Source organism: Psammomys obesus, unplaced genomic scaffold (assembly GCF_907164565.1).
Source record: "Psammomys obesus unplaced genomic scaffold, mPsaObe1.curated_primary_1811, whole genome shotgun sequence".
NCBI classification, from domain to species: Eukaryota; Metazoa; Chordata; class Mammalia; order Rodentia; family Muridae; genus Psammomys; species Psammomys obesus.
This window is the reverse complement of record NW_026590062.1, coordinates 12,607,684-12,631,895: the sequence shown is the minus strand read 5'-3', so window position 1 is coordinate 12,631,895 and position 24,212 is coordinate 12,607,684. Positions and strand designations below refer to the sequence as shown.

The following is a 24,212-nucleotide window of genomic DNA, read 5'->3' as shown; positions in this document are numbered from 1 at the left end:
GACCTCTGTCCAAGGTCTTATTGCTGGTCCAAGAGAGCAGCTGTGAAGCCAAATGTGGGGAAGAAGTGGCCAAGGAGGGCAGGAACCCATGCCTTGCCTCCCTACCCCATGTCTGTGTCCATTTGTGCACCCTTCTCTGCCCAGCCCAACCCATCCCTGCCTCAGCTCAGGCCCTTGGCTTTCAAGACCTTAAACCAGCTGCACCTAGTGTATGCTGGACCTGGTAAGCTGGCCCCTCCCATTGCTGGGAGACCTAGGATCAGGCCTTCTCTTACTTGAACCTCTGCCCCCCCGACAGCGGATGCACTGCAGACCCACAACACAGTCTTCCAAGAGCATGCAGCCCCTTCATCACCTGGCACAGCCCCTACCAGCCGTGGCTTCCGCAGAGCCAGTGAGATCAGCATTGCCAGTCAGGTGTCCGGCATGGCCGAGAGCTACACAGCCTCCAGCATTGCCCAGAGTGAGTGTCATCCCTTGTGCTCCTGCCAGAGATCTGGGGCCCCTGAGGGAGAGGGTGATAGGAGTATCTAGCAGGCAGGAAGTGGGTGTTGAGCCCCTGCAGGGCCAGGGTACTTTGACTACAATGGCTGATCAGCAGTGCCAGCCTGCGCTGACTTCGCTGGGAGAGTAGAGAAGAGGCTGTGGTAAGCAGTTGGGCTGAGGCTGGGTTTCTGAGACTTCAGCTTTCTTAAGGGTCTTCCTGGTGGGTCCTGGCCCTATCCTCGTATCCTCTCTGGTCTGCTACCCATGTAGGGGCCCCTGGTTTGTGTGTGTGGCTGAACCATTCCCCCTGTTCTTGCTTCTCAGAGGGTCCCTCGTTGCTCAGCCACACCCCCAGCATCAGGCGCCTATCCTTACTCGCCCTGCCTCCCCCATCCCCTACCACCCAAGGTCCCCGTACCAGGGCAAGGCAGGTAGGCCCCAACCTGGAGAGGGCCCCCTGCCTCCCTGACTTGGACATCAGAGAAGGTACCCCATCCATAGCGCTCTCCCCTCTAACTCAAGATCACTCACTCGCCAAGCATGCCTCACCAGCTCACTGCTAGGCCTTGTCCGCCTGCTCCTGCTGAGGCTAACAGGGAACAGCCTGGGGAGGGGAGGATGCAGGCCTCTAGGGAAAAGAGGGCAGGGGTAGAGCTACCTGGGGTTCCTGTCTCACAGTCCATGGGCAGAACTCACAGGAGCTAGGCCCCATGAAGCAAGCATCATCAGAGAGGCACCTATGTGCAGCCACCAGCCATAGCATGTCCCATGCTATATCCCTTGGAGACAGGACACTCGCTGTCTCCAAGGTTCTAGGCCTCGTTGCTTACCCTTCTACCTCTGCTGCAGGCAAGGCACTAGGAAAGGGCAGCGGGGCTTATCTGAAGGTTCCATAATTGTCAAACCAAGGTCTCTCTCTGCCCTCCAAAGTCATCTCCGAGCCTTAGGAGTAGGAAGAACATAGAGGGCTGGGCAGGCCATGGGGCAGGGGCTCTTCTGGATCACCATCAGCATCAGGACAGCTCATCCTGCTCCAGAAATCCTCACGCCTGCCAGCACTGCCACAAGGCTTTGTACTCCCTGCAGCAAGGCTGCCTGGGCACTTTCTGCACTTGCCTGCTTGCCTGTTACTAGCCTGGGAGAAAACCTGCTTTGACTGCACCTGGAGGGAGGGCTAGTCCAAGATGAACAGGTGACCCGCTAGGGTCTCTGTCCGAGAGCCCAGGTGCCATCACAACCCTTCCTCCTGGCAGTCGCTGCCAAGTGGTGGGGCCAGAAGCGGATTGACTACGCCCTGTACTGTCCCGATGCCCTCACGGCCTTCCCCACAGTGGCCCTGCCTCACCTCTTCCACGCCAGCTACTGGGAGTCAACCGATGTGGTGTCCTTTCTGCTGAGACAGGTACTCATTGCCCAGACCTAACTGGGCCTTATAGGAGGCCCCAAGAGAGTGTAAGGGCTCCGCCCTGCCCAATCAGGCCAGGAGCAGGTGGAGTAGAGGAAACTTCATACCAGGGTGCCTGGTGCCTAGGGAGTGTTGGAGTGGGACAAAGTGCATATTCACAGCAAAGATGGGAACCAGCCGGGGGTAGGGGGTGTAGGCAAGATTAGAGAGTTTGATAATACTGCAGACTGCCAGATGCCCACTGCCAGCTCCTGGGGCGGCTGGGCCTTTTCTAGAGCAGCCACCCAGGCTTGAGCCTCTCCATGACCTGCCTGTGTCCCCCAGGTCATGCGGCACGACAGCTCCAGTATCCTGGAGCTGGACGGCAAGGAGGTGTCAGTGTTCACGCCTTCGCAACCCAGAGAGAAGTGGCAGCGCAAGAGGACCCATGTGAAGCTGCGGGTGAGGGTCTGCCGGGCGCCCAGGCCCATAGTTGTCATCCCGTGTAGTCCAGTACAATCAGAAGCCCATCAAACTACTGTGAACTGTCTCATCTGACCAGTGGGGAGGGAGGGAGGGAGGGACAGCAGGGCTGGCTCCCTCTCTACCTGGCCTGTATAGGCTGGACCACAGCAGCAGCGGCTGCCTGGCTCAGAACCTTAGCTCACCCCTCAGACCCACTCGCCGAGGCATTAGCTGAGCCCAGAAGACCCCAGCACTCTCTGTCTCCCTGCTCACCTCACCTTGCCCTCTCCTCCCTCAGAACGTAACAGCCAACCACCGGGTCAGTGATGCAGTTGCCAATGAGGATGGCCCACAGGTTGTGACAGGCCGGTTCATGTACGGGCCCCTGGACATGGTCACCCTGACCGGGGAGAAGGTGAGGCACAGGTCCCTGAGGTAGTACTTCTGTTCCCGACCAGGGGGTGGGGGCTAAGCCCAGGCTCTGGCCAGCTTGTAACCAGCTTCCCTGGGTTTCAGGTGGATGTGCACATCATGATGCAGCCACCCTCAGGTGAGTGGCTGTACCTAGATACTCTGGTGACCAACAACAGTGGGCGTGTCTCCTACACCATTCCAGAGACACACCGCCTGGGGGTGGGCGTCTACCCCATCAAGATGGTGGTCAGGTACGTGCCTGTGCTGGGGTAGACAGGAGGGGCGAGGTGAGAGTGGGAGGGAGGGAGTGGGTGGGTGCTCTGGCTGGTTCTGACGAGCTATCCCTGACAACCAGGGGAGACCACACATTTGCCGACAGCTACATCACTGTGCTCCCCAAGGGCACAGAGTTTGTGGTCTTCAGCATCGATGGCTCCTTTGCCGCCAGTGTGTCCATCATGGGCAGCGACCCCAAGGTGCGCGCCGGGGCTGTGGATGTGGTGCGGTGAGTGCCCAAAGGGCCTGCTGTCAGGTGGGCGGGCTACAGGCCAAGTGCACACAGCACAGCCCTGAGGACCGTCTGGAGCCCGGTGCCACACTGACCGGTGTGTCCTTGAGCAAGCTGTTGGCATGCCTGATGCCAATCCAGTTCCAAGGATGCTTCCTTGAGGGTACCTAGGAGACCTGCCCCCACCTCAGTGGCAGGGAGGCCTTGACACTGCCATTCATCCTCATCACTGCTGTCCAAGCCCTGGCCAAGATGTGCTTTGTGTATAGTGTTAGTGTTAGGCCCCGGGCTTCACTCAGACAATGCAGGTGTTAAGCACTCTGCCATGGGTGACACTCCACTTTTTGACAATGTATCACTATGTTGCCCAGGCTGCCTACACTTGCCATCCTCCTGCCTCAGCCTCGTAAGTGTCTAGGATTGCCCTCAGGGCAGCTGAGTACCACAAGGCTCAGCTGAAGATGAGTGAGTGGTTCAAATGAACTCTAGGTGGGCAGGAGAGAGGGAGGCTCAAGAGACAGAACAGCCATGGCACCACAGCTGCCCTTTGCCTCTGCAGACACTGGCAGGACCTGGGCTACCTCATCATCTACGTGACCGGCCGGCCCGACATGCAGAAGCAGCGGGTAGTGGCATGGCTGGCTCAGCACAACTTCCCTCACGGTGTGGTGTCCTTCTGTGACGGCCTGGTGCACGACCCGCTCCGGCACAAGGCCAACTTCCTGAAGCTGCTCATCTCTGAGGTGCGGCCTGGGAGGACTGGGTAAGGAGGGGAGGGCGAGGAGGCCCGGCCCGTGCCTACGGTTGTGTCCTCCGCAGCTGCACCTGCGCGCACATGCGGCCTACGGCTCCACGAAGGATGTGGCAGTCTACAGCTCCATCAGCCTGTCCCCCATGCACATCTACATCGTGGGCCGGCCCACCAAGAAGCTGCAGCAGCAGTGCCAGGTGAGCGGCCACTAAGGAGCGCGTGGGCAGCTCGGGGACCCCGGGCCGCCTAACAGCCTGCCCTGCTCATTCCTCTGCAGTTTATCACGGATGGCTATGCAGCCCACCTGGCCCAGCTCAAGTACAACCATCGGGCGCGTCCAGCCCGAAACACAGCCACACGCATGGCCTTGCGCAAGGGCAGCTTCGGCCTACCCGGCCAGGGTGACTTCCTGCGCTCCCGAAACCACCTGCTCCGAACCATCTCGGCCCAGCCCAGTGGGCCCAGCCATCGGCATGATCGGACACAGAGCCAGATGGACAGTGAGCAGCGGGGCCAGCGCAGCATGAGTGTGGCAGCCAGCTGCTGGGGCCGTGCCATGACAGGCCGCCTTGAACCAGGGGCAGCCACAGGACCCAAGTAGAACACCATTAGGAGGGACTGTGGTCTCTGTGGTGCTAGGCCAGGGCACCGGCCCCACTGGGAGGCCTGGCCTGGGCACACATAGGTGGCTGGGAACAAGCATAGACATGGCCTGAGAGCTTGTCCCAGGGCCCCTTGGAAGACATGGCCATGCCAACACAGCCCTCCCAGACTTGCCTCACGCCCTAGGCTCTAAGGAGCCCAGCTGGTCATGGAAGCTGGCAGGATGTCCAGCCCATGATGGAAGAGGAACCAGGATGGGCCACTTAGCCCAGCCTGGGAGGCATTCCTGGACATCTTGCCCTGTGTTGATCTCATAGCCTCCTGGTGCCAGGCATGGGTCTAGGCCCAGCCTGCTGCCCCCCTGTCCACTGGCGCCCCTTCCCATTTGGCAGCAGCTCCAGTTGGGGGGAGGGGCCCAGCCTGCTTCCTGTTGACTTCAGTTCTCAACTGTCCAACCTCACTGGTTTTGCACTGGTTTTGCGAGTGGAGACCCGTTTCCATCTCCTGGATCTAGACATGTTGACATGCATGAAAACCCAGTATCTGCTGATCCAGGGTCTGTCACCACACAGAACATTCCAGTGTGGGAAATCTTCACGCAAGCAGGAGAGAAAGGCCATATCTTAATTTCTGCCGCCTGCCTGGCCCGCCAGCAACCACGGCAGCCCAACGGCAGTCCCAGACTGCTACTCACTCGTCCACCTGCCCCACCTAGAGCTCAGTGAAGTCCCCGGACTGGTGTCACTCCGGGCCCTGAGCACAGCACAGGAGTGAGGCCAGCAAAATGCATAGCTGGTTCCTAGTAGCCCACCTCGGGCAGCTGGGCCTGGAGAAGCCTGGCCTCCACCTCCACACTGGCCTGCCATGGGCTGGGGGGCCCGTGCCATGGCTGATGCCCACCACGTTTCTACGCCTTTCTACTTCTCCATCTGGTTTCTATAAGGCTTTTTTTTTTTTTTTTTTTAAACAGGCAATCTTTGGCTGCTTCCTTTTCTTAACTCAGTGTCAGTGCAGCCTGCTACATTAGGAACACCCAGCACTGTGACAGGGTCCTACTCAGTCTGGCCTGTGGGCCCTGCACCTGGCCCACCCGGCAAGGTGTGGGCTTCTAGCCTCACCTGACTCACAATTCCACTGACTTCCTACTCTGGGGCGGGTGGGGCTCTTAGGTTTTCTTAACGCCATTCCGTTTAATGTCGAATCCAAGAAGCCACAGCTCTCTTCGTCAGCTTAACGGCAGACAGCCATTTTATTTCTCCCCAAACGAGGATGGGCATCCTACAGGCTGGGTCTGAGCCCTGCCTTCCCTGCAGCACTGAGCACAATTCTCCTGCACCTTCCCTGCACTGGCTGAGCCCATGTAGCTCAGGCCTGCTGTCCAGCGACGGGGCTCTGTGCCTGAGTAGCTGCCTAGCTGGACTCAGACTCAGGGCCATGTGGCTGGACTGAGTAGGTCCAGGAGACGCTGACTTTGCTGTGTAGACACATACATCACGAGTGTGTGCGGTTCCATCCTGGCAGGCCTACACAGAAAGCAAGCTATTTTGTGCAGAGGGAGAAAACAAAAGTCTGGAGGGGTGAGACCTTCAGGGTCTTCCCTTTAAGGTATAGCTTTGTGTTGTTTCCGGCATTCTGTATAAAGCAGTGATTACTTTATGGACCAAGATTCCATGGAACTGTCACAGTGAAAGTGCAATATCTGCCCCACCACTCCCCACCCCTACAGGAAGCTGCTGGCCCGACAATCACTGCCCCACTAGGGGTTCCAGTGGCCAGTGCCTCCTCCCTCAGCCTGACCTGACCTGTCTTGCCTCAGCCTAGGTGACCAGCCATCGGGAGAAGCACCTGGAAGCCTCAGGCCACCTGCAATAAAGGCCAGGGAGGTCCTGGGGTCAGTGGGCTTGGTCTCTACCCTGGGTAGCCCTCTGTGGCTCTGAATGCCCTTCTCTGCCCAGCCGCCAGCCATGCCAAGGACAACAGCAATAGTCCCCTGGGGCTCTCCCAGGGCCCTCAGCCATAGATGGTGAGACGGGCAGCCTCCCCCAAAACCTCGCTCAAGTCTGCTTTTTTGCCTCCCTTAAGATTTCCTTTGACTCATTCTCTTGAGGAAGCCCAATTTTACAGAAACTAAGAAAGGAAGGTCAAAGTCCTTTAAAAATACCAAAAAATGTTTACAGTGTCAGGCGCTGAGCTGCAGAGCTCAGGCCTGGCCATTCGTAACCAAAGGGTGAGGCAGACCTTGTTGACTGCCACCCGCCCCAGGCCTGTTAGAGTAGAAGCCTTAGTCCCCCCCCATCCCCTGTCCCCATGACTAAGCCTTGATGCCACCCAGCACCAACCACCTGCCTTCTCTTTGATTTCTAAAGAAGGATTTAGCAAAGAACCCTATTCCCATCCTGGCTCTGTGTGAGCTGCCCATTGCCCCACCCTTCTTCACATCTCAGCCCCCTCCCATGTGTCCTTGAACCGTTTGTTTCTCTGGCCCATGTGTGAACCCTGTCCTGACCCCACCCGTGCTGTCCCTGCATCGTCTGGCCTGAGTGTGCTCTCTGTATACTGTGTCACAGTCTGTTACACCAATTAAAGAAGCAGGAGGCTTCCTTCTGGTCTCTTTACTGTGGCGGCACCGGTGGTCTCCTGGTGTGTGGGTGGGCATGAGCATCTTGGCACTGAAGGCATGGTGTGTAGGGACACCAGTGCAGCAAGTGACACATGTTAACAGCAGACTGCCCTGACCATGCAGATTAGTGAAGAAGGTCTGTGGTCTCTTGTCCCCAGGGGACACTGCCAATAAGCCAGAGCTGGGACTCCTTACCTGGCCAGGCTCCTGTCTGTCATGATATCTAGAATGGGACACAGGCTTAAAGACACAGTGCCTAAGGACCAAGGCTGAATTTGACTCAGCCAGGGTTGGGTCAGCTCTGGTCCTGGTGGGGCCACGTAAAGAGGAACAGGATGGCTGAGCAGTCTACCATCACTACCATCAAGGGACATGCCTGCTTTCCCCAGAGATGAGCACAGCTCACTCTAAAAGCCAAATGGCAACAGCCCCATCCCTCAGCGCAGAAAGCTACAGGACAGGAACTCTGTGGCCAAGATCATTTAATAGTGACTGTCCAATTCGGTGTTCAGGCCACCTACTACACACACGAGGATGCTGGGCTGGGCCAGAGGCCACCCACAAGAGGATGGGCAGGTAGACCCATCGGTCTCCAAGCCACCTACAGCAGTTCACAAACCTGGGATACCAGGGCCTTCAGGGAAGCAGTCCCGCTCGCATCTGGAAGGCCAGGCCATCCCCTCGAGTGGCTTGCTGAGGAAGGAAACAGGATGGAGGCATGAGAAACAGTGGGTAGACAACGTGGGCACAGCATGGGCAAAATGGCAACACCAACCTTGTTGATCTCTCTGTGTCGTTCTTTGGTTACAATTTCCTCTAAAACCTCACCATCTCCCTTGATGAGCCTGGGGGTAAGGGAGTCATCAGCAGAGCAAGAAAGAGTTTGGGGATCTCACTCCCCAACAACAGAACCAAAACTACCCAAGGAAAGGGATCCTGGGTAAGCCCAACCACCTTGAGCAGGGGAAGCCTGAGTGCTCCTCCGTCCATTACCAATTCTTGGGACAGAAAGAGTGACGGTCCAGGTGGACTCTCCCCTGTCAGCCTGCACCATCAACCCAGGCCAGCCAACAGCAACCATTTGAAAAGCCCTAAGGCCCTCCCAGTCCTGGAACTGCTCAAGAGGCACAGGCGGTAACAGCGGAGATGTCACATCACGTGACATTTTTCCCACCAGAGCACATCCTGAGCCAATCCTCCCCACTGTACTGAGGGCGGGACTAGCTGGCTGAGCCAGGTTCCACACCTTGTACGACCCGTCTCTGGGTCCACCACCTTTCGAATGACACTCTGTCTTGCGTCCCACTCCTCCTTGGTCATGGGCTTCATGGCCTGGATACGAGACTTCTGCTCATCGGTCAGGACTGGAAGGAAATACCGAGGAAGTGTCAGACCCGGGGAGAGAACCCTCTCCTCACGGCAAGCTGACTCACTCGGTACCTGGGCCATCGTTGTCCTCCCCAGCTGATTTGTGCCATTGATCCAGCGAGGGGCCGGGCAGAGCTTCAGCCTTGTGCACCACCACTGCCTTCTCCTTGCCCTTCCTTTTCAGCTTCTTCCGTTTCTTCTTCTTCTTTTTCTTCTTCTTCTTATCCTTGTGCCTCCCTCTCTTCTTCCGGCCATCACTGGAGGATGAAGACGATGTGGAGCTGGAAGAACTGGAAGAGGAGGAAGAGCTGGATCTCGCTGTCCTCCGGGCCTTGTGCTTGCTTCTCTCTGTGATGCAGGGATAAGGTAAGGCCTCTGTCCCCTGCTCTGGCCTGGAGCAGGGTCAGGCCTCTACGGGGTAGGACCCTCCCGACATGCTCTCCAAGAGCACATTCGAAACCTTCTTTGGGCTTCTAGAAGTCACTGTGTGCCTGGAAGCGTGGCCAGGCCCGACCCCGAGGCCCCAGCGCATTAAAGGAAGGAAGAAGGCACACGTCCACTCAAGGGCGCCCCCTCCCCACCCGAGGGCCTCAGTTCAGGTTCTACCCAGAATCTCTCGCTAGCTCGCTGGGGGCAGGACTGGCAGACAGAAGCCTCCCGCAGCGCAGATGCCACACACCCCTTTCCCCGTTCCCCTGGTCCTCACCCTCAGTAGCGGAGGTGCTGCTGGCCTTGTGACCCTGGGATTTGGAGGCTGAGCAGTTTCTCGAGGAGTCCTTACTACTCTTCTTACTTCGCTTTTCTGACCCTCGCCGACCCCGGGACCTACTGCGACTTCTTGAGCGCTTGCGAGACCCAACGTGAGCCATAGCGAAGCGGACTCCAGACCGGAAGAAAAGCGCTTAATCTGCAATTCCTCTTGGGCACGTCGGCAGTGAATCCAAACTCAGCGCCAATGTGGTCTGGTCCACAGGGCGCCCAGTTTCCATTCCCACCCAACAGAGCCTCGCACTTAGAGACCCCCAGCTCCTCCGACTCCACAACGCGCTCCCTTTAAGGGCCAGCCCCGCCCACACGCCTGCGCACTAGACTCTGCGCCGCGGGGAACTCCGCAGCTTTCCTCAGCTGCAAGAGGGCAACCTAGCTGCCCAGAGATGACTCTTGTGGCTGCCGGGTCCCACGTCAACCACCAGCTCAAAGCATGCCTTCGCGCGAGGAAACTGGGGCGGGTTAGGTTTTTCCAGCCCACTTCCGGCTTGGGGCCATCCTGGAACATCGTCCGGGTGTAGTTTGAATCATGCTGCCTTTAGTTCCGGGAACCTGGGTTCCGTCTCTTGGCAAGCCCACTTCCAACAAGAATGAGAGTCCACCTTACGCCTTCACGTGGGTGGTAGACAGACCTGGCCCAGCGACACTCACCAGCTCTTGGACCTCTCACTTTCCTGGAAGCCACCCTCCTACTGCTTTCCCTGCCCAGTATGCCAGCCTGTCCCCTCCACCAGACTGAGAACTCCGCTGGGCTGACGTCTGGTATTAACATCATCACTCAGTCGTGGAGGTCGCAAACCCAACTGCCCATCAAGAGCCATAGACCGTGACAACCAATTAAGAAAAGAATCACCAGCCCGTCGGGTGTGCAACTGAGACTCTGCTCCATCTGCTTTTTGCAGTGAGAATGGAAGCTGGTGTTGCTGCATCAGAAAAGCTAGAATTCAAGACTAACAACGGAAGTCCCCAGGATTTCAAATATGTAACTCCAACAGCACACAGCCATGCGCACCCCTCATGCAGTCTCGGAACTGCCAGCTGCAAGCTCTTAAATAATAATAGCAAATAGAAGGCTGTTACAAAGTGCTACAAACCTCAGCTCCATGGACTGTCACAACACCCAGGACTCAAGGAGTCCACAGTTGCACAACTGGACATGCCAGAACAGAGATGAGAACCCAGATAGTTTGGCCCCCCCGACTCCCAGCAGTAACATACACTTAAGCCCCCAGGAGCCACCCTATCTGAGGTAGATGTCTGGTGGGGGCTCTCGTTGCTGGCCAGATCCATCGAGCCACTGGCTGAAGCCCCACCCCCATGTGCCCAGTCAGAGCTCCACAGGGGTCAGGCTGTGTGGCTGGACATCATTAGATGAAAACTATCTTTTTGCGGCCTTTTCCCTTCCTGGGTTGCTCCACCCTTAACCCTCAGTATTTCATCCCAAACTAGGCTTGTCTTTCAGGAGCCCTGTCCTATGAAAGCTCCATCTGTCTGAAGAGGGCATGTCCTTTTGACCCAATGAATGTCATTGTTCAGAGTTTATTTTTGCCCTCCCTGCCCAAGGATGGCAGCAAGAACTGCTGCCACAGCACTTCCGGATTCCTGGGGGAATCAGGCTCAAGTCAGAGCACATACATCAACAGTTGGAGGCTCCTCCCGGGTGAAGCCATCACCGAAACCTTCATCATCTACCAGGTCTGGCTTCTGGCAGCACATGGGACAGAGGTGGTTTCGAACAGCAGACGCCCGGAGCCACACAACAAGGTTCCAGCGCTCTCCCGTGCCCAGGGGCCGAGCCCCGTGCAGCTGGCCACCACGGTGCAGGATACCCTGGCCCACCACGTGATCCACTTCCAGGGGGTCCTTCAGGGCTGCAGGTGCCTGCAGAAGGTGTGGTTCAGGCCGGAGCACTCATGCTTGCCTGGGCCCCACCTGGTGGGTCTCACTCACCTGGAAGAGGGCCCCAAAGTATAGGGCGCCCCCTGTGAAGGCCTTGCCCAGAGCCACATTGAGGGTGAGCTCAGCATTATCATAGTGGCAGCCCAGCTCCAGGTCCTGGCCCAACGCGTACTTGACCACAAAGGCACGGTGGCTATCAAGGTGGCCCCCGCCACAGTCTGGGTACAGCAGGGACATCAGCGGCTGCAGGAAGCGCTCCCGCAGAGGCGTCACCAGCAGGCCATCTAGGCCTAGCTCGTGTATCAGTACCTGGGAAGGAGTCCCAGGAGTCAGCAGGGAGACTTCAGGAGCTTGACCCCGCATCCCCACAATTCTTTGCCCAAGATGTCGTTAAGGGCAAAAGCTGTTTGCTTTCATGGTTGCCTTTGGGTTCAGAGTGGGGGCGGGTAGCCGGCCTGCTGTGCCTCAGATGAGCCTCCCACACTAGCCGCCCTCACTCCCTGGGTTCCCGGGCAAGGCCTCACCCACCCCATGGTTGTTCATGGTGTTGGGCCTTCCCTTGGGCATGTCCGACTGCTCGAAGTGCTCCAGCTCCTCCAGCAGCGCCTGGCAGAACTCCAGAGAGAACACGGGCACCCGGTAGATGCGTTTCTCCTCTGGAGAAGGAGGGGCAGGTAACTGGCCAGGAGCTCCAATTCAATGTCCCCATGAAACAGCTTATCTTTTTTCTTTTTTTAAGATTTATTTATTTATTATTATTATTATTTTTAATTTTATTTATTCTTTATACATCATTCTGTCTGTGTACCAGATCTCACTATAGATGGTTGTGAGCCACCATATGGTTGCTGGGAATTGAACTCAGGACCTTTGGAAGAACAGCCAGTATTCTTAACCTCTGAGCCATCTCTCCAGCCCCTATTTATTTATTATTTATACAGTGTGCTGTCTGCATGTGTGCCAGCAGGCCAAAAGAAGGCATCAGATCTCACTATAGAGGGTTATGAGCCAGTCCGTGGTTGCCGGGAATTGAACTCAGGACCATTCTAAGAACAGCCAGTGCTCTTAACCTCTGAGCCATCTCTCCAGCCCCAGCTTGTCATCTTATTGCCTCCAGCCTGTTTCCTCTGTACAATGGGCAGAGTGACTTGCTGCCCTGATCCTAGCTGTGTGGCCAATGAACAAGCGAATGGATGAATTAATGAATATATGCGATGCCCTACTCTAGGCAGATTGGTCCCACTGGCCTTCCCAGTTCCTGGTAGCTCATATTTTTAGACCAGAGATGAGAGGTAAAGAAAGCATCCAACCTCACCTGGTGGTGGGGCAGCCTTTAATCCTAGCACTTGGGAGGCAAAGGCAGATGGATCTCTGTGAGTTCCAGGCCAGCCCTGTGTACAGAGTCCAGGACAGCCAAGGCTACACACAGAAACCCTGTCTCAAACCCTCTCTCAAACCCTTCCCCCCCCCAAAGCCCCCACCCAGCATCATACCCAAGTATCTCGGGCTTCCCTATCCCAGTGCTGGCTGGTGATGGCGCCTCACCTGACACTGTCTCCAGCAGCTGGAGAAGGCCCTCAAGATGTGCGCCTGGGGAAGCACTATATTTAGCTGCAGCCACAAACTCAGGGGCCAGAGCCGCATCCTGGGGGCAGAACACAGGACAGCTGTGGAAACTTAGCTCCCACCAGGGCAGCCTCCTCCTCGGCCAGTCCCCCACGCCCCCGGGGCCGGCCTGGTACCTGTAGCGAGCTGTAGAGATCAGGCCTCGCTGGATGATAGGAGCTGGCAATGAGAGCCTTCCTGGCAGCTGACTCCTGTCCCAGCCTGCGGCGGCGCCCCACCTCCTGCTCAAGCTGGGACGGCAAAGATAGTTAGAAACCGGGGCCTCCCACCCCCAACACCATTGTACATGTGAAGAAACCGAGGCCCAGGAAAAGCAATGTGGGGCCCAGGCTGGAAGGCAATTCTCCCTATACTTCTGAACCTGCCACGGTTCACTGCAGGTATCAAGGTGTCCTGACAGCTGAAACAGGGGTGGGTGATGGCCCCGTCTACCCCCACTGAGCTGTTGAGAAGGGGATGCTGTAGACAATTTTCTTTCTCGATCTCTCTCCTGTGTCAGGATCTAGGAGCGGGAATGAGTGAAAGCAGGAACGGAGAAAGGAGAGTGAAGAAGTCTTTCAGGGTCAAGGACTCCAGAGAAAGACCTGACGGGGTTCCTTACCTCCTCCAAGAGTTGCTGGAAGTCCTTGGGGCTGACACAGCCGCGGCTGCGCAGGAGCTACGAGCAGAAAGACCAGTTAGCCGGGACTGCGCAACCCTAGGCAAGTAAATAAACATCTCCGAGCCTCAGCGGCCCGCCACCCCTGCCGCGGAGATGAGAGTAACGGGCTCCTCAGGAGATCTGTGAAAACTTCTGCCCAGCGCACTCAGCACGCGTGTTCCTCAGGCTGACTAGAGAGCTGCCATGCTGCAGCAAGAGGCCAAATGTGCACACGCGGTTTGCACCTCGGGCAAAGCCAGTCCCGGTGCCATCCCTGCTGCCCTCGCTGGCGCCGCCCCGGCCCCCTCACCGGGCCGTAGTCCCGGCGCAGCTGCTGCTCGTCCCGGAAGCGTAGGTGCAGCCCGTAGCGCGCCACGTACAGGTTCTGCGAGCAGAAGCAGGCGCAGCGGCAGAAGCGCCGCGGGGCGGCCGTCGCCATGGGAAAGCCGCCCGCAGGCTTTCCCAGCGGCACTTCCGGGCGCGGCCCCGCTGAGGGCGTGGTGCCGGCAGCCAAGAGGCCGCTGCAAGTTCCTACCTGCAGAGAATGACGAAGAATGGGCAGGCCTGCGTCTACCGGGGAGAACTCTGCTTCCCGGACGGGGCGGAGGTGACCCAGCACAGGGTGCGGACGCGTGGCCCTCACAGGACTCGGTAGGGCGGGCCTCGGGGCCTTTATTAAACGCTGCTCTGTCTCCTACTAGAAACTTCTCTGCAAAGCTTCCTGACGTAGCTTGCCAGACGGGACGGTTAGGGCTGCCGAAGTACGCCGGCTGTGCGGCTGAGCTCAGGTTTGGCATTCACTATCGGTCCCTGCCTGCCCCGTGCTGCCTTGGACGGTGTCTCAGCGAAAACTCTCCGTTCCCAGTCACCTCGGGCGGTGTGGGCGTGGCTTGCGGCGGCCACGCCCCTCGCCCGGCCCAGTTCTAGCGTTCGCGTCTCGGTTTTCAAGGGTCCGCGTCTGTGGAATACCCACCACCCCACGCACGGCGGAGATGCCGGAGCGGGTCTGTAGGTGTAGAAAGGAGGAAGATGTGTCGCCCGGAACTAACCCTGAACCCAGCTCAGCTTGAAATGGACATGGGAGTGGCAAAGCCTTTCCCCCTAGATCAGCACCCAGCTTTTCAGCTCCCACCCCTAGTGCAAGCATAACGCAAGGTACCAAGCCTGTCACCGTGATACTGAGGCCCACTGGTGCCGTGTCAGGAGCCAGATGGGATCCCCGAGTGTGTCCTATGAGTGCCCTTCTCCCAACACAGGGGTCTCTGAGTTTGGAGGACCCAGTGGCATCTTCTCTTTGAGCTGCTTTGGTATGGCTTCACTGGTTCTGTCTCTGTGAATCTCGATGGGGTCGCACAATAGATGACAGCGTGCGTGGCCACACCGGTGCACCCTGTGGCCACGTCTTCCCACTGCCACCGATCTGTTCTCACGAACTCGCTGCCGAACTCCACATCCAGAAGCGGCTCCTGCTGATGTCACGTGTTCACATACCCTCCCTCACAGACACCCACTGACGGCACATCCCAGGTTCCTTTTTCTACAGCAAACCCAGCCCAGTCCTACCAGCCGTTGTAACGGAGACTTTGGACCCCAGGGGGAGGGGTGGGCCTTCACAGCCTGTGATTCCTAGCCTAGCCGTATAGGGGCGTGGCCTTCCTACCCATACCCAGCTGTGATCGTTAGTTCCTTTGGAGATGCAAATCTCCAGCAACCCACGCCCTCCCTTCACTGGGCAAAGGTTAGCCTGATTGGTTTACACACTGGATGCAGAGAGCAGTGAGACTCTCCTCAATGTGAGTGTGCAAGGCATGCACGTGAGCGTGGGGTGGCGTGTTGAGCTGCGGACAGACTCCTTTCTTGGGCCAGGAGTTGGTAACTGATTACCGTAAAGTGGTTGGCTTAAAACAACAGGCCTTCTTTCATGATTCCGGTGGCCAGAAGTTCAGAGTCAAGAACTGATGAACTCTAGCTTCAGTGAGAGAATCAAGTGGAGCTGTTCTCCTTCAAAAGGCTCAGAAGGTAGGTCTGCATCTCTCCAGCTCTGTGGTCCCCGACCTTTCCTCGTGCTGCCCACCACCCTTTAGTACCATTCCTCACAGTGTGGTGCCCCCCCAACCATGAGTATATCATTTCGACTTCATAAGTGTAATTCTGCTGCTGTTGTGAGTCATAGTGGAAATATCTGTGTTATCCGGCAGACCGGCAGACCCTCGTGGGTGTGAGAGGGCTGTTTGACTCCCCAGAGGGGTCCCGATCCACCCATTTCTCACCCAGCCTGCACCTGGGTTCATGGTTTCCTCTCCTTTGTTCAGCCCTCCTGTAGGTCTGCAGTCACAGCCTGAGAGAATCAGACAGAAAGATCCCTGGGGTCAGTGGCCCATCTAGAAGAAATGACCTCCAGCTTCTCGGAGAGATTCTGCCTCAAAAACTAAGGCAGAGAGCCACCGAGGAAGACAGGACATCAACCTCTAACCTCCACGTACACACACACACACGCACACATGCACCCGAACGTGCCCAGAGGAGCCCTGGCTAACGTGTTCAGTGTTACCTGTGTGCAGGTCAGGCTTTACAATTCCCATTCTTGACACAAAAATGGGAGTGGCGGGGGGTGGCTGGGCTAGCCCGTCCAGGGTCACACAGCTCGGGTCTCACATCCCAGAGTTGTTCCTAAAGGCGTAGATAGCCCCGTCTCCAGCAGTGCACCTCCCGCCAGATGTGAGGTCGCCGAGCCACCGGGAGCCCAGCCTCTGCTCCTTACTCAAAGAATGCTACTGTGAGGCCCCACTTCCTCTGAAGGGCCCGGCCCCCTGGCCCCGAACCAGGCCTGCCAAGAGGGTGTTTAAAGCTTCACACTTGACCAATGTCTCTGGAAACCCCTGCCATCCAGAAAGGGACCCATTTACCCATCTCAAAACTCACTATTGCCCTGCCGGCCCCCGCCCCCAGGGGACCCAGGGTGGCCAGCTCTCCACATGATCACCACACCTCAGCTCCCCCTGACTGAATTTCATGGTTTATAGAAGTGTGTAGGGTCAGTGGGATCCATTTATCCCTTATATTGCCCCTCCCCTGGCCCCACTCCCCCCTGCAGAGTGTCCCACCCCCGTCCCAGTCCAGGCTCCGTCACTAAGGGGAAAAGCAACAGAAACTCCCAGGAAGCTGAGTCACGTCTGCAGTTAGGCAGCACTGACCTGGGTCTCCTGCGACCCCACGCACAAGCACATTAAATCTTCAGTTACAGCGCGTCTGTCTGTGGACGTGGACACACGCATGCAGGGGCCCTCAGAGCCCAGAAGCCCTGGCTCCACGCGAAGCTGGTTGAGAGCTACCTGTTGGGGTTCCGGGCACCAAACTCAAGGCCTCTCTTATTGTTACTGCAGGGATGCACACGTGTGCATGCCTGGAGGCCCAAGGACAGCTCTGTAGGGCCGGCCCTCTTCACGTCTGGATGCAGTCTTGGCCATCAGGCTCTTGTAGCCAGCACTGTGACATGATGGCCACCTTGCCCCTTGGGTATATTCATTGGAAGACACACGTTCTGTGCTCAGATTCATCTTTGTGCATATGGATGAGCAGCTGCTCTCCCACCGTCGGTGAAGAGATCGCCTGTTCTCCGCCGTATTCCTCTGCTCTCATCTCAGAGGTGTGCTGGATGTGTCTGAGGGTTTATCTCTGGGCTCTCTGTTCTGTCTCATTGCACTCTTGATACTTCTGCCCATGCCACAATGCCTTGATGGCTGGAATCTTCATAGAAATGTTTTAAAGTTTCCTATCTTAAGATTTATGTCATGTGTCCAAGTGTCTTGCTTGCATATAGGTCTATGGGCCGCCTGCATGCAGCACACCTGTGGCGGCTAGAAGGTGGTGTCAGATCCCCTGGAACTGGAGACAGAGAGAGTTGTCAGCTGCCATGTGGATGCTGGGCATCTGTCGCAGGTCCTCTGCAAGAACAGCTGGTGCTCTTAACCAGTGAGCCATCTCTCCAGCCACATTTTTTTATTATATGACAACTTCATACATGTAAAATGTATCTTGATCCTCTACCCCAACTTCCCCAAAACACCCAATACATTCCCCTCCACTCCTTCCTGTTCTTTTCTTCTTTCTGCTTCTTTGGAACCCACTGCAGTAAGTAATGACAGCTACAGTAAGTTCATGAGTTCAATGCCCAGGGCATGTCCGGGAGACAGCACGCCCACAGCGCCCCTCCCCGTCCTCCAGATGGCCATTCCTTTTGCCCTCTTGCACGATGCCTTGGTGAGGGGGTTGATATGGATGCCCCATTTAGGAATGAGCACTCAGTAGTCAACCTCAGCCCTCGGCCCAGCTTGGAGTCTCTGCTTTTTCCTGCACACAGAAGTGTCTCTGGGCAAGGCTATGCAGCACTGATGAGCTGCAAATGTGTGTGAGTGCAAACACTTAGAAGGCGGTTTGGCATGTCACTTACAAAATAACAACATGCTCCCCACTCACGTCTGCCCCTCCTGAGCCATGTGGGCTCTGGGGGAGGTTCACAGTGTGTGCTGGCTGGTTGTCATGTCAATCAACCTGACACAAGCTAGGGCCATCTGAGAAAAGGACTCCATAAGTGGGGCTGTGGGCAGGCCTGTAGGTCATTTCCTTAATTAGTGATTGATGTGGCGGGGCACAGAACACTGTGGTGGGGCCAGCCCTGGGGTGGTGGTCCTGGGTGCTCTGAGAAAACAGGGTGAGCAAGCCATGAGGTACAAGCCAGGAAACAGCACTCCCCTGTGCCCTGCGAATCCACTCCTGCTGCCAGGCCCCGACCCTACCTAACTTCCCTTGATGAACCGTTACCTGGGTGCCTGCGGGAAATAAATCCTTTCCTCCCCAGTTTGCTTATGGTCATGGTGTTTCAGCACAGCAATAAAAACTAACCAAGATACACAGCCAGGCATGAATCTCCTGTGGAGCAGGCCTCGCGTTTAATTACAGAGTGGTTGGTCATCCCAGAACAGTCATGCTGTTACTGCACCATCCAGGGCATCTTGCCTGGCAGCTCGGTACTGCAGCAGTTAGATTTACCACATGAGAATACCATTGATAGTACCCAGTCTACTAGTCTCTTACTTTTTTTTAACAGGGTGTTACAACTAAGAGATGGCCTGGAGTCTCTGATGAATCTCTGGATTTTTATTATACTCTGTGACTGTGAAGATTACAGGGATTTCTGAAGTTGGTTAAACACTAATGGTCAGAAGATTTTGGAGCCCAAGAAGTGGAATGTGATAGTTTGAATAAGGCGCTCCCCATTGTCTTGGGCATAATGGTGTCTTATTTTCCAATTAAGAGACCATTAGTATTTAGAGTTATTGTTGGAAAATGTGTTTGGAGATTTTGTTGTGTGTGTCTATGAGGAAGTCTTCATGGATGGATTTGGATGATTTTTCTTTTCATTCTGATAATTCCTTCAAGTATCTTCTGCAGAACTAGCTTAGTGGTATTAGATTCCTTTAGTTTATTTTTATCGTGGAAAGTTTTTTTTTTTCCTTAATTTTTCCTTTTATAATGGCAGAGAGTTTTGCTGTTGTTATCTCTCAGATCTTGAAATACATCATTCCAAGCCCTCCAGACCTAAGAGGCCTAAGAGGAACAACCTGATGGCCTGCCCTTACGAGGTGACCTGATGTTCCTCGCTTCATGCTTTCAGCACTTTCTCTGTTCTGTATTTGTATAGAGGGAGGCTCTTCTCTGGCCCCGTCTCCTTGGTGTCTATTGCTGGGCAATTTTCCTAACTCTGGCAAACCTTTATGATTATTTTGACAATTTTTATGTGTCTTTAAGATTCTTCTTCTTCTATGTCTATAACCCATATATTTAGCCTTGTCAGAGGGTTACAAACAGCTTAAATTCCCACTGTTACATTGCTACTATTAGTTTTTCAGACAGGGTTTCACTGTGTAGCCTTGGCCGTCCTGGACCTCACTCTGTAGACCAGGCTGGACTTGAATTAAGAGATCTGCTTGGCTCTGCTTCTTGAGTGCTGGGATTCAAGGCTTTCAACACCGCAGCCCAGGCCTCTATGATTATTTTGTATTTATTTTTGTTGGGTTGCCCCTTTCCTCCACTTTAGATACTCTCTCCTCTCCTTAGCCCTTCTGTTGCTGAGACTTCCCACATAGTCCCCGCCAGCATTTCAATAGAATCTTAGCATTTCTGAATCTTAGCATTTCTCTGTTGAATTCCTCTTTCATCTATTGCCTCCTTTATTTCAGTCAACTGCTTGTCTGTGTCTTTGAACATCGTTATCATTATTTTGAGTTCTCTGTCCGGTATTTCATCTAATTCAGTCTTGCTAGAGGTCATTGCTGTAAGACTGGGGGCGGGGGGGTTGTTGTTGTTGTTGTTGTTTGAGGAGTTATATTGTTCTGGTATTTCCTGTCTCTTGTGTTACTGTGTAGGATTTACACAAATAGTATCATTTCATTGCTTGCTTTATTTTATTTTTATGTGTCTTTTGTTTCTTTATTTTTTAATCAGCTCTATTCTTCCCATTGATGTATTCAAGTGAGACTTGGATATGGCAATGTTGAATATGTGGTTTAGAAAATAGTTGTTCACACCAAGAGCTCTGGGCGCCTGGTATAAGCTCTATTTTATTCCGTGAGTAGGGTGTTAACTCAGAGAGCAACCCCAGCTGCTTGATTTCCCACTAAGCAAATGTCACATCAGCCAGTTAATCACAGAGGCCTCTTTGACTTCAATAACTGTTGGGGGATAAACAACCATGGACTGTGTGGAGTACACTCCGATTTTAATTAATAAGATTAGGAGTGGGAAGGGTAAGTAGGGTGGGTGATGATAAAGATTAATTATTAACTAGAGTTTGTAAAGAAAAAAAGTGAGGTGGGTAAAGAAGCTAGGAGGGGAAAGTGATGGTCCCCAGATCCTAGAGATCGGGAAAGCTAGGTAAGGTTATAATTAAGTAGTAAAATGGTGAGGCTGGACAGAGATGGACTACAGTTAAGAGCACTGGCTGCTCTTCCACAGGACCCAGGTTTGGTTCCTGCGCTCACATGGTGGCTCACAACTGCCTGTAACTCCACTCCCAGGGCATCCAGCGCCCTCTCCTGGCCTGCAAGTGGTGCATTGACATACGTGCAGGCAAAACACTGACACACATAAAATGAAAGAGTAAGGCTGGGTGGTAGCGCACAGCTTTAATCCCAGCGCTCGGGAGGTAGAGGCAGGTGGAGCTCTGAGCCCAAGGCCTTCCCATCTACAGAGCAAGTTCTACAACAGACAGGGCTACACAGAGAAACTGTAACAAAACAAAAGAACCAATTAAAGAGTAAAAAGACTGATCTGGAGAAATGGCTCCACAGTTCAGAGCACTGACTTCTCTTGCAGAGGACCCAAGTTCTGTTCCCAGAACCCACATTGGGCAGCTCACAGCCACCTGTAACTCCAGCTCCAGATCTCATACTCTCTTTGGCCTCCTTGGGCACTGCACTTGGGTATACCTCTCTCTCTCTCTCTCTCTCTCTCTCTCTCTCTCTCTCTTTCACACACACACACACACACACACACACACACACACAGAGGTTTAAACTAAAAAGAGGTGGGAATAAGAATACGAGAAGGCAGAGAACTACGAGGGGAATAGATGAGGTGTGGCTTCTGTGAGCAGGGTCCTGACCCTAACACAGCTGGAGACATCTGTGCAGAAGTGGAGACCAAACAAGAGAAAAGAGCACAGAAGATATACATGGTGCAGCTTGTGGCAACAGCTAGGATGACCTGAAAGGTGAGGCTTCCAAGACCCCCAGATCTCACAGGTTTCACGTGGTATTCCGTGGCAGGGGAATGTGGGAGGCCCTGGTCTCTGGATTCTGGTGTGTGTGTGTGTGTGTGTGTGTGTGTGTGTGTGTGTAGGGTTCTAAGCCCTTTCTTGGTTCTGTGGGTCTCCTGGCAGGATTTCCAGTTCCTGCCAAGTCCAGTGACTGCGAGGAGCCCACACTTTAAAAATTTAATGCATTTTCTTTCCAAGGAATGATAAATGGACAATATTAGCTTTTTGTTGTTGTTGTTGTCTGGAGACAGGGTTTCTCTGTGTAGCCCTAGCTGTCCTGGAATCACTTTGTTGACCAGGCTGGCCTCAAACTCACCGAGATCCGCCTGTCTCTGCCTCCTGAGTGCTGGGATTATAGGCGAGTACCACCTTGGCCAGCAACACTAGCTTTTTGTTGTTGTTGGTTCAGTGGCTTGTTATTTATTTTTTTTAATTTGAGACAGGAGCCCTTGTAGCCCAGGGCAGGTTTAAACCTACTGTATGGCCAAGGATGATCCCCGCTTCTACCTCCTGAGTGCCTGGACTCCAGGTGTGTGCCACCAGGCCTAGCTTCACAGTCTCGTCCCTCTCCCTCTCTCTTTTTCTCTGTCTATTGGGATGAGTCCATTTCATTCTAACCTGGGCCCCATTGGTGCTGTCAAGTCTTTGGGGCTACCTATTTTTGATCTGGTCTGGGAGGAAACTCTGTCCTGGAGTTCCCAACAAAAGTGCTGGGTTTTACTCCCCTGAAGCCATTCCTGTGTTAGATGGTGAGCACAGTGCCCCTCACTTTAAAACTTTTATTTTACGTGTGTAAGTGTTTCTCCTGTGTGTCACCTGTTTGCAGCCCAGGGAGACCAGCACAGGGCATCAGACACCCAGGAACTGAGTGACCAGCCATGTGGGTGCAGGGCATGCTGTTGCTTTATAACAAAATCCCAATCATTTGATGCTTACCAGTGTAGACTCAGAGCCAGACGCTGGGATGAAAGCCTACTAGCTAAGTGGGGCAGAGAAAGCACCCAGCTGACCTTCCTACTCAGCTCACATCCCAGAAGGAAAAAGCTCTTTCTCCACCTGTCTCAAATAGCCTCACCTCAATGTCCCTCCTTCCCATTTACTTCCTGTCAGCTGGTTTCTTGCTCTGCCTCTTGACCTAGGGTTAACAGTATTTAATTCTGTTTACAGAAAACTCTTGTATAAAAGGTGTAGTTAAGGCTGAGCCACACCACAACTAGAAACAGGTTCTTCCAGTTCACAATCTCAGGTTCACAGTGTGACCAAATATCCTGCAACAGAACAGAGCCTGGTCCTCTGGAAGAGCAGCCAGTGCTCTTAACCACTGAGGAGCCGCATTTGCTCTTTAAGCAGCAACTTTATTAAGATACATTTCATGTGAGGTAGAATTTACTCATTTACAAGGAAATTCAGTGAGGTTTGCTTTTTTATAGATTTGACAAATTATGTGGCTGCTACTCCGGTTTTTAGAACATTCCTCACCCACCCCCCCAAAAAAATGAACTATTAGCAGTTATTCACCTAGAGGTGCTGACTCCAAGCTCACATGAGTCTGTTTCTGTAACTACCGTGGAGGGGCCTTTGCTGAAAAGGAGGCTCAGGAGTTAGCCAGGCATGGTGGGCCACGTCTCTAATCCCAGTACTCAGGAGGCAGGTGCAGGTTGATCTGTGAGAATCTGAGACAGCCTGGTCTACAGAGTGAGCTCCAGGCCAGCCAGGGCTGTTACACAGAGAAGCCCTGTCCAAAAAACAAAACAGCAGCAAAAAAAAGACAGTTCCTCACTACAGCATCAAAGTAGGCTCGAGCTCATGGAAAAGGGTAGGGGTTTTGGAAGCCTGCCCTTGGCAGGGAGAACAAGCTACGCAGAGTCATGGCTTCTAAGAGGCTGGAGGATGCAGGGGTGTCCCCTGTGGAGACACAGCACACAGCGAACCCCACATGCTCTGCTACCATCACTTTTACAGCTTTTTATTGCATTTTTACTTATTGTGTGTGTGCATGTGTATATGTGTGATTTCCTCTGTATGTGTGTGCATTCGTGTATGGTGTATGTATGTATGTATGTGTGGTGTATGTATGACGGGGTGGAGGTCAGATGACAACTTGCTATAGTCAACCTCACCCACAGCCGTGAGTTCCAAGAACTGAACTTAGCCTCGGGCTTGGAAGGCACCCGCTGAGCCATCTCCATGACCCTGACAGTTCTTGCTGAGATATATATATATATATATATATCTCATATATATATCTCAAATATATATATATTTGGTGCTATTAGATGCATCAAAGTTCAGAGCCATCTCACCTTTCCTGAAAGTGGTCCAGCCCTGCTCCCATCACCGTTTACTGTGTGCCCCTTCTGTATGTCACTCCTGTATGTCACTATTCCTGTTTAGACATTTACTCACCCAGATAGGGAACCACAGAACCCACCAAAGTCCAACTTGGTGAAACAGTAAGTATAAAAGTAACTTTTATTTGTCCGATTTGTGTTGTTATAAATGAATGAAAATCCCAATTATTCTCTTTTACCAATAAAGACTCAGGAGCCAGATGCTGGGGTGAAAACTTGCTAGCTCAGAAAGGCAGAGAAAGCAGCCATCTGATCTTCCCACTCACCCCATGTCTCAGAGAAAAAAGCCCAAAAAACTCACTAGCTCAGCTGACAGCCCAGGAGGAAAAGGCCAAAACCCCAAGGCCAAAGGCTTGCTAGCTCAAAGCTCCAAAAGCCCAAGAGCTAGAGAGAGAAAAGCCCCTTCTACTTCTCCATGCTGTCTTAAGTACCCCTCAACTTAAAGTCCCTCCTACTCTTTAATCCCTGTCAGCTGGATTCTTGCTCCACCTCTTGATCTATGGTGAACTTCAT

General features: G+C 54.2%; 4 protein-coding genes across 10 annotated transcripts in view; 2 read left to right on the top strand and 2 right to left on the bottom strand.

Moving 5' to 3' along the window:
• Pitpnm2 (phosphatidylinositol transfer protein membrane associated 2) overlaps positions 1 to 7,211 on the top strand; it is a 100,663-nt gene extending 93,452 nt beyond the window's left edge. For 4 of the 7 annotated variants that reach the window (XM_055606277.1, XM_055606274.1, XM_055606276.1 and 1 more), the window contains 10 exons: positions 299 to 463; positions 811 to 972; positions 1,740 to 1,888; positions 2,216 to 2,332; positions 2,634 to 2,750; positions 2,852 to 3,000; positions 3,105 to 3,254; positions 3,817 to 4,000; positions 4,077 to 4,205; positions 4,286 to 7,211. In XM_055606277.1, the coding sequence (XP_055462252.1) occupies positions 299 to 463; positions 811 to 972; positions 1,740 to 1,888; positions 2,216 to 2,332; positions 2,634 to 2,750; positions 2,852 to 3,000; positions 3,105 to 3,254; positions 3,817 to 4,000; positions 4,077 to 4,205; positions 4,286 to 4,609 (1,646 nt within the window). In that variant the 3' untranslated portion in view covers positions 4,610 to 7,211. The other 3 variants (XM_055606279.1, XM_055606278.1, XM_055606280.1) reach the window with 2 other exon arrangements.
• Positions 7,212 to 7,696: 485 nt separating this feature from the next.
• On the bottom strand, positions 7,697 to 10,813 carry Arl6ip4 (ADP ribosylation factor like GTPase 6 interacting protein 4). The gene is made up of 5 exons (XM_055606289.1): positions 9,306 to 10,813; positions 8,672 to 8,947; positions 8,478 to 8,595; positions 8,007 to 8,076; positions 7,697 to 7,924 (listed from the first exon to the last, which is right to left on the bottom strand). The coding sequence occupies exons 1-5, from the start codon at positions 9,466 to 9,468 to the stop codon at positions 7,868 to 7,870; spliced, it is 684 nt and encodes a 227-aa protein (XP_055462264.1). The 5' UTR covers positions 9,469 to 10,813; the 3' UTR covers positions 7,697 to 7,867.
• A 77-nt stretch (positions 10,814 to 10,890) lies between these two features.
• Positions 10,891 to 14,055, bottom strand: Ogfod2 (2-oxoglutarate and iron dependent oxygenase domain containing 2). Its single transcript, XM_055606286.1, has 7 exons — positions 13,843 to 14,055; positions 13,494 to 13,550; positions 13,009 to 13,122; positions 12,812 to 12,911; positions 11,795 to 11,922; positions 11,318 to 11,575; positions 10,891 to 11,248 (listed from the first exon to the last, which is right to left on the bottom strand). Exons 1-7 carry the CDS (start codon positions 13,969 to 13,971, stop codon positions 10,985 to 10,987), a joined length of 1,050 nt encoding a protein of 349 aa, XP_055462261.1. The 5' UTR covers positions 13,972 to 14,055; the 3' UTR covers positions 10,891 to 10,984.
• A 273-nt stretch (positions 14,056 to 14,328) lies between these two features.
• The window catches only part of Abcb9 (ATP binding cassette subfamily B member 9), a 46,311-nt gene continuing 36,427 nt past the window's right edge, over positions 14,329 to 24,212 (top strand). Inside the window, exons 1-2 of the mRNA XM_055606283.1 lie at positions 14,329 to 15,551; positions 15,845 to 16,093. The gene's annotated coding sequence lies outside the window, so the exon portion shown is untranslated. The remainder of the gene's footprint in view (positions 15,552 to 15,844; positions 16,094 to 24,212) is intronic.

What these genes read in the sequence shown, in the direction of transcription:
- Ogfod2 (XM_055606286.1), bottom strand. Translation starts at nt 13,971, where the DNA reads ATGGCGACGGCCGCCCCGCGGCGCTTCTGCCGCTGCGCCTGCTTCTGC. An exon ending in TCCAGCAACTCTTGGAGGAG is followed by an intron (nt 13,123 to 13,493) that starts GTAAGGAACCCC and finishes TTGCCGTCCCAG; the next exon opens with CTTGAGCAGGAGGTGGGGCG. An exon ending in GCTGCTGGAGACAGTGTCAG is followed by an intron (nt 11,923 to 12,811) that starts GTGAGGCGCCAT and finishes CTCCTTCTCCAG; the next exon opens with AGGAGAAACGCATCTACCGG.
- Arl6ip4 (XM_055606289.1), bottom strand. Translation starts at nt 9,468, where the DNA reads ATGGCTCACGTTGGGTCTCGCAAGCGCTCAAGAAGTCGCAGTAGGTCC. An exon ending in GGAGGACAACGATGGCCCAG is followed by an intron (nt 8,596 to 8,671) that starts GTACCGAGTGAG and finishes ATTTCCTTCCAG; the next exon opens with TCCTGACCGATGAGCAGAAG. An exon ending in CCAGAGACGGGTCGTACAAG is followed by an intron (nt 8,077 to 8,477) that starts GTGTGGAACCTG and finishes CCTTACCCCCAG; the next exon opens with GCTCATCAAGGGAGATGGTG.